Source organism: Platalea leucorodia (genome assembly GCF_965183815.1).
Source record: "Platalea leucorodia genome assembly, chromosome: 2".
NCBI classification, from domain to species: Eukaryota; Metazoa; Chordata; class Aves; order Pelecaniformes; family Threskiornithidae; genus Platalea; species Platalea leucorodia.
Genome location: NC_138824.1, coordinates 87,173,972 through 87,182,236, shown reverse-complemented (window position 1 = coordinate 87,182,236; position 8,265 = coordinate 87,173,972). Strand labels below are relative to the sequence as shown.

The 8,265-nt window shown below is 48.5% G+C and overlaps 1 protein-coding gene across 1 annotated transcript; it reads right to left on the bottom strand.

Annotated features, from left to right (window-relative positions):
* Positions 1 to 504: 504 nt before the first annotated feature.
* Positions 505 to 3,537, bottom strand: SAT1 (spermidine/spermine N1-acetyltransferase 1). The gene is made up of 6 exons (XM_082303907.1): positions 3,274 to 3,537; positions 2,932 to 2,983; positions 2,760 to 2,843; positions 1,461 to 1,562; positions 1,324 to 1,364; positions 505 to 1,020 (listed from the first exon to the last, which is right to left on the bottom strand). The coding sequence occupies exons 1-6, from the start codon at positions 3,337 to 3,339 to the stop codon at positions 850 to 852; spliced, it is 516 nt and encodes a 171-aa protein (XP_082160033.1). The 5' UTR covers positions 3,340 to 3,537; the 3' UTR covers positions 505 to 849.
* Between the last annotated feature and the right edge of the window lie 4,728 nt (positions 3,538 to 8,265).

The following is an 8,265-nucleotide window of genomic DNA, read 5'->3' as shown; positions in this document are numbered from 1 at the left end:
GTTTGCAAGAACACTTTCCCCTACTCCTGAGCAATCAAACCTATTTTTGTGACTGAGGCTTTGAAACTCCAGCTAGATGCATCTTCCCCTCCAGGGCTATGCCCTCCTGAGGGAGGCGCTCCGCAGGTAACCGAAACTCCCAAGGAGGCAACGCCGCAAGCACCCACTTTTTCTGGAGCCGCTTTCCAGAGGGCCGAGACCAGCAGCCTCACTGAAGGACCCCAAAATGAGCCGACCGCAGCTCACCTCCAGTCCCCGCTGGCGGGGCAGCCTGCTCTGCCCCGCGCCAGGCTGGAGCACAGACCCCCCGCAAACCCCTCCCAGCGCTCAGAGCCTCCCCCCGGGCCCCGCAGGCACGCCAGCGCGCCTCTCCTCTCGCCGGGACCGTGGTAAATCGCGCTTCGCTCATGCAAATGCCTGGGGGAAATCGGAGAGTCTTTTATTAATTTGCACATGACCTGACCAAAAACCGTATGTGAGAATTGAAAGTCCAAACTACCACCATGAAGTGAAAACACTATTTATTTTTATAAAAGGCAATAATTAAAACAAACCCTACCAGTGTGTACATTGTACACATTTGAATGACACTTACAAGAATGAAGTTTCCATATACAAAGATTACAAGCCCACACTGGTAAAGGATGCACACAAGCACATACACAACTTCACAGCTGCCTCCGCTCCAGATCACAGTACCAATTACTCTATGACCACACCTGCGTAGCATTTTCATTATTAGCATCCACACTACTTTATTCCACTACGAACTGTACGCAGAAAGCAAAAAGGAGTTTATTCAGAGAGCATACATATTCGCAGAAAGAATTTATTTGCTGGAATAATCTCTCACTCTTCTGTTGCCATCTTCAAGAGATATTCTTTGTCGATTTTGAAGAGCCTCCACCCCTCCTCGGTGGACAGGTCAGAGGCACCCCTTCTCTTGTAGAACCGGATGGACGGTTCGTTCCACTCCGCGACGAGGAAGTGCATACTGCTGCAGCGGCACTTCACAGCCACCTGCAAAGGTGTGCAGCAAGACATGGCTCAAACAACGGCCCCAGATGACACGCCTCGTAAGAACTGACTACTTGGCAACTAACTCTATCACCAGAAGCCATCCAGTTCATTCTGTTGGTCACTTCAGTGCTTACCACTGTCTGTAACAGACTCTAGACAATGTTTTAAGCCATCTACTGTCCTGTCACTTCCTTTAATTTAACTCCGAGTAGTGCTGAAGGAGCAGCTCTCGGGCAGTTAGCAGAAGAGCGAGAATACTGCCTTGCCACGCGTCCCCAGTTTAGACTTATCGCTCGGACATACCTGACTCAAGTTCTTCAGAATTTCTGACCCAATGCCAAGTCCTAAAAAAAAAAAAACACCAAACAAACACAAGAAATTAAGTTTTAATTTTAAAGAAGCCCTATAGGAAGCAACTCATCTAATTCTGCAATACACACCTCTATACTCAGCCATCACATAAAAATCTTCAAGATACAGCAGTTTCCCAATCCATGGATCGTAAGTGAAGTAATACATGGCAAAGCCCACAATGCAGTGTCCTGAAACAAAGGGTGTAGCTTTAGCTAGTGTGAATTTAAAAGGCAAAAATATTAAGTCTTACATGCACGTTTAAACATACAGATTCTCTGTGACATGCAGACATTTGCTATTAGGTTACAATTAAGAATGAAGTTTGCAAGTGAACAACAACTGAAAATATGAGTTCTGACAAACTTGTATCAAGCTAACAGAATGAAGACTGCCCTTGCCATACCCTGAAGTCCTCAGAAGTACTATCACAGTAAGTGCTGAACACAAGGCTTTTTTTCTACAAATGCATACCCTACTGATTTATCAGTATTCCCACTCTGGAATGCAAGTAAAAACTTTATACAGCTGTTCACAATCTAGATGATTGCCCCAACTCTGCTTCCTTAGCAACCAAAACAGTCTACCGAACTCTAAAGAACACTGATCTTTCCGTGTATACTCCTCAGTAACTACACCATGTGAGAAGGCATGCTCACAGGCCACCTTCACAGCAGCATTTCCAGCACCTCAACTTATGCTTCCACTGAGAGCATCACACTGCTTTCTTTACCTTCAGCACTACAAAGTCAAGGTAAGTAAAGCTGCAGCTTCAGTTATAATTCTGTGGCTCAACGGGGAAGAGAAACCAACTCTTCCAACAGCAGCTCACTCAAACCTAAACCTCGAGTATTTTAACTGCATCTGCCATAACACTCTGCACATACTCTAAGAGAAGCGTGCAAACAGATTTCTGATCTACTGCATCTTTGGTAAAGGTTTGGGAATAGCACTTGTCCCTGTAGACCTTACCTCATATTATGATCATCTACTTTATTGTGTAACGGATCTTTTAGTTACCTCCCCGCCCATCCATGTACACGGAAGGGCCATGTACATGGCGAAGCTAGAGACTGTAACCTGAAGATTGGGGACAAATTAAAGAAAAAAATGTGATTCAACAGGATTACATAAAGGTAAGTCAGGGTCAAACAAGAAAAGCCATTTAATTAACTGGAGTCAAGTACATTACGTTATACCTGATCTTCCCACACCTCCAGGATTAGCAACTACTTCAGCAGAGTATCGCTATACATTACTGCATTTAACAGTTAGCCTATTCCTCCTACCCCAATTCATCGGGGGAACCTTATGTAGCATCGATAACATTAAGTATAAGATGCCTCTTGCGTTTTTAGCGTCTAAAAGTAAGTATCAGGAAGTCTCACCTTCAGACGACCACTGTTCTTTTGGCACTTCTGCAACCAGACAGTGGTAGAAAGGGTGCTCGCCGAAACCATCCTCAAGCAGTTCTAGAAAAGCAGAATAAGCCGGCAACTGAGCTACGGGCACTGCCACTCGGCTACCGCCCGACCCGGCGGGCAGAGGCCGCTTTCATACCTTTCTCCGTGAGCACCACCTGATCCTCCATGTCCTCGTACTTGGCCAGCTCCTGCAAGAGAGGGCCCTGTCAGCGGGCTCCCCCCGCCGCCGCCTCCCCATTGGCCGCTCCCCGCCCCCCCGCACCCTTGCGCAACAGCTTGTTTTTCCTCCGGCGGACGGGCAAAGGTGCCCCCCCCCCCCCGCCCGGCCCCGCCGCAGGCCGCGGAGCTGCCCCGCACCCGGCCGCCCGCCCGCCACCGCGGCGGCCTGACGCGACCCCCGGCCCCCGCCCGGGCGAAGGGGGCGCGCAACGGCCGCTCCCGCCCGCCGCCGGAGCGACTCTGCCCCGCCGCCCCGCACCTTGATCAGTCGCAGCAGGTCGGGGCAGTCCTCGGGACGCGCGGCGCGGATGCTGAACGAGGCCATTTTCGACGGCGCTTCCCCCTGCGGCCCCCTCGGCTGACGAGTCCCCGATGTGTGAACAGGAGGAGCAACTGCTTCTTCATTCGTGTCCCGGGCGCGGCGGCCACCTGCGGTCAGTCAGGCTGCGAGCATGTCCCGGCGGCGCTGAGCAGACGAGCGACCCTCCTGTGCCTCTCCCCGCTTCCGCGACGCGCACTCTACCACGGAGCCGCTCCGCCTTCCCTATTTATAGACGCCCGCGCTCCGCCCCTCCCCTCACGCAAGCCAATGGGAGCGCCGGTGCTGCTCGCCCTCAGCCAATGATAGCGCTCCTCCCCGGGATCCTGCCGCAGCCTGCCAGCAACAGCTGGTGCGGGCTGTCTCGTGACCCCCCCCCCCCCCCGCCCGCTCCCCGCGCGGTGGCGCCCCCTAGCAGAGGCGGGCGGCGCTGCAGGGCGCCCGGCGGCGGCGGCGGGGCCCGGGCCGAGGGGACGCAGCCGCGCCCGGGGAGCCCGCCCCGGCGCCCCTGCGGCGGCCGGCTTCTCCCGGCAGCGCCTTCCCCTTCAGGGGAAAAGCTTTCACTTCCCCGAAAAGCGAGCCCGTCGGTGCCCCAGCGAGCGCCTGACCGGGGGCTCTGCCGGCGGGGGTGCCGAGGGCCGCGGCACCATCTTAGGGGCCGCGGCGCCGCCTCGGCCGCCGGCCCGGCGCTCCGGCAGGGCGGCCGCTTTCCGCACGGGAATTTTCACCGCTGTGTGCGTGGGGAAAAAACATCCTCTCTCCTTGCTCGGAGCAGGAAGCAGTGGCCCGTATCAGACCGTGCGGGGGCGGGGGTGTCCGGCGCCAAGGTAGGGCCCTGGGCGGCAGCGTCCCGATGGAAGGGGCTTCAAAACATCCAAGTTTGGGCCTGCCGTGCGCACCGTAAGCCACCTGGCTCACCGGCCTGGCTGGAGAGGAAGGGCAGTGCTGGGAGAAGCACAAAGGACAGGAGCATTTTCAAAACCAGTCGCCTGCCGTAAGGGAGGCTGGGGCTGCTTCCCCATGGAGGTATGGATGTCCCTGAGGAGAGAGGTGGGTGTGATGAAGAAATGCAGTCTGGATACACTCCCCAAAATGGCTTTGGAGTATGGAAAGGTGGAGGAATCATCCCCGGCCCAGCTCTTCCTCAGAACATGACCTACAGATGTAGATCTGTGCGGCAGAACGAGAGCAGGATCCCGATGGAGATGACCATGCATCTCTGCGGCCCTACCAGCTCGGCCACCCAGAGGAGAAGTACAATTCTTTGGCACAGGCATGGTTTTCTCTTCTATAAACTTTGCAACTCTCAGGTCCATTCTTAGATACTGTAAAGGAGCTCTTTATTTTACATTTAGCTTAATCTGACTTGTTTAAAGCGTGATTTGGGATATGGGAAGACACTAAGTCATGCTACTGCTGCAGAGTAACAATCCTGAAAACCTGGGTTCGCAAACACTCCCACCCTATTTTTCAGTGTATCCAACAACCTACAAGGTTCACCTCCATTTAGACAGAGGGGCCAGCATGGAACATAATACTACAAGAGAACTGTGTAAAAAAGTGTGTATTCTGGTGGCTGGTGTTAGCCAAGAAAATCCCTTGGCGTGCAGTGGAAAGTGCCTAGAGTCCTGTAAGAGTAATTTAGGATTTATGCAAACACCCTAACTGGCTCAGTTTACCCTCTATTGGAGAAAAAATGGAGATTCCCAAAGAACAGAAGTATTTCTAAAATACAAAGCAACAGCCAATGGCTAGTAGTAGAAAAGTTAAGATCTGTTTCATAAGTTACGGATCTAGAAATCCTTCAGGACAGGGCTTTTGGTAGGGAGACTGAATCTGAATAAACTAGCAAAAAATAGACTCAGCCTAACTACATACATTTAATGAATATACATTTTTTCAATCCCTAGAAATTATCTGTCTGGGATCAGAAATGGGGAATACTGTTTCTGTGAAAGACTTAACAGTGTTTGTGTTGTGTCAACTGTTCTTGTTTTGCATTTCACAATGAGGAAGTCATGCTGTCAGGAAACCTACTGTTGTGTAAGAGCACAAAGTGCCTGGTTTCTTTCACTCTCACGTCAGAAAAGTCATATGATTTTAGAAGTTGAAGTTTCAGCAAAAAAAGCATTCTCCACCTTGACTGTTTTTGATAGTCCTGCTTTAACTTGCTCAGAAATATGCTGATATTGTGTTACCCCAGTGAATGGAGTTCACTGGTGTTAGCTTTCAAATTCACAAGGCAGAAGAAAAAACTATTTAAAAATTTCCTAAAGTATCAAAAATAGTTTCATGAAACAATAGGAAATGCAGAGAATAAAAAAAAAAAAAAGGGAGATGAAAAATATACAATTAAGATACCTAGATCTCAGAGACTATGCTGCAACTATTTAGTTACATATTACTAGGGGTATTTTTTCAGAATAAGTAAGATTAATAAGAATGGTAAGAATATTTTACAGAGAGGTTCTAAAAGGACTCAGTCTTGTGAATGAATCAGACTGACGGGCCTTGTACTTCACAGCTTCTTCCTTTTGTCTCAGGTCTGTCTTTGAGCAGGTTTCGTGTCATCTTGACGTAGCTGAGGTCAGTGGTGAAATCTCTAATGACTTGCATAGGGCTCCAATTTTATCCTTGAATGGTCGGCCTTTTTATTTGCACTTCTCCCCAAGGCAATGAGTAGTGGTAGGTCTACTGAAAAGTATCAGATTTTTCTCAAATTATGCAAATATGTATGCTGGAGAGCAGTTAGCAAACGTGCTTAAGGTAAACCGATGTTGAAATAACCTGTCATAAAGAAATATGCACTGAAGTCTGGATTAGCTTGCTTTTCTGTTGCCAGCCAGCAGCTTCGTCCACGCAGAACCTGCTGACTGTGAATCCACCTGCGTTTCCACCAGGAGGGCTGGTACTGCTGTGTTTGAGGGGTAGAATGGTTAGAATTATCTAAAAAGATCATGCGCGTTGTTGCTCTTATTCTCACTTTATCTCCTCCCTAAATCTTACTTCTAAGTGGGGAGACAGAGACCTCTGTGCAAAAGTTAGCAGCACTTGCTTTTTTAGCATGCAACAGGAATTGGCATTAATAAAAGCACACAGAGCGCTACGTATCTGACTGAGGCAAGTTTTCCCCACATCCTCTCTGGAGATGGAGGTCTCGTCTAGTCTCAAGCTAGAGGAAACAGCTGTGCTAGTTCCTCAAGATCCTTTCATGGCAACGCCAATGAACAGTTTACACAGAGAGTTACGGGACCTCGGCTGGACACTTGTACTGTTAACATATTTTTATTTGCTTCTGAATTTCTGAATATTCTCTTACCTCGGAGGCTGGAGGGAAAGGCTGAAAGTGGGCACCAGCTTGCTTTCTTTACTGTTCAACTAATCAAACTATCCTTTACTTCTGGTATTTTAATTTTTCATTTCCTCCTTCGCTAGGAAGATTCCTTGGATTCCTATATGAATGCCTCTCTCATGCCTCAAAGGTTCTCTGTTTATAATAAATAAAAGAGGGAAGGAGAAGAACTGCTTATTCCACATTAAAATGCAGCGAGTTAATAATTTTTGATTACAGTATTAAATGTTGTCGAGTATTTCAATCCAAATTATATCTCCAAATTGTATCTCCAAATTATCTCTCTTGTCAAATCTCTGGATTTTGAAATACAGAAAATGCAATTAATATTCAGTGTTGACCTGTTATTTTTCCAGACTAGTTTTTGGGCAACATTCAGGATTCTCAGCATTTTCAACGGAATGATTTCTTTTTAATACTCAGAACTTGCATTGATATTTATGAGTTCACAGTTTCTTCCAATTATTTTTTTCAAGCAACTTACAACTGGAGTTTATCAACACCAGGCTGTGCATAGAAAAAAAATATTCATTTCTATCAGAATAGTACAGAATGGCAAATAAATACTGCAGTGGCACTGCTCAAAATTTGGGGCAAATGCAAAATTCAACAGTTTCACTTAATACAACTACAGGAATTTCCATTTACTGTAAAGGACCATCATTTTCCATTATTATCTTGCAAGACATAGTTTAGGTCATTAGAACCCTATTCCTGTTAGCTGACAGATCTTGTTATTTGTAATTATGCAATTTGATGAATTTGGGATTTAGACATAACTAAGTATCTGCCCGCATCCACAAATCATCTACATCATGCATGCAAATAATTCGGGGTATAAAAGTTGTAGAGAGAAATGTTGGGGAAAAAAGTCAAACCAGGCCTCAGTTTTATAACTTTATGTTTTGGATACAGTAGAAGTCCCTTTGGCTCTGATCCTGTGATACACTTAAATCAGTGTTCCTGGGTGCAATATCTCGGGCTCTAAAGAGAAACCCAGGGAACCCAAATTTTTCCTTAAGACTCATGGGGATTCACACGATGAGCAGGTGTTTTTCTTATATGTCACAATCACCATTTTGTCTTTCGGCACAGCCTTCTGCACTGTCCAGAGTGATTCTTTTCATGGCATCTTCGCTTTTGAACCTTCAGCACACACCCATACCAGGTTGCCACATTTTTTCCCCCGACCAGATGAACGAGCAGCTTTGCAATGGCGCTCTCGACTTTTTTCTCTGCAGACACGCAGAGCTGGTCAACGCGCGGTCCCACAGCAAGAGGCGCGTGGTGGTAGGAGCTGGCGTATACAAGGGCTGTAGCTGGGGATGGGACTTGTAAGGTGTTTGGGGGTGCGGGCCAGCGGAGATGAGCCCTTCCCCTGTCGTGTCGTGCCGTGCCATGCCTGCCGCGCTGCCCGCTCTCTGCCTCCTCCACCACTGAGGCTCCTCCACCACCGAGGCTCGCCCGCCAGGCCCCGCACTCGTGCCTGGTTATGTGGTGGTGAAACAGGAGGGGAGCGCTCGCACCACAGCCACAGCGGAAAAACTGTGCTAGGGTGGGTTCCAGGCGGGCTCTGCTTG

Bases quoted from the DNA above. Each gene is read 5' to 3' on its own strand.
- SAT1 (XM_082303907.1), bottom strand. From the start codon at position 3,339: ATGGCCTCGTTCAGCATCCGCGCCGCGCGTCCCGAGGACTGCCCCGAC. The intron at 1,563-2,759 runs GTGAGACTTCCT...CCTTTGTTTCAG, and splicing joins AGAACAGTGGTCGTCTGAAG to GACACTGCATTGTGGGCTTT. The intron at 1,365-1,460 runs GTGTGTATTGCA...TTTTTTTTTTAG, and splicing joins TGTGATGGCTGAGTATAGAG to GACTTGGCATTGGGTCAGAA.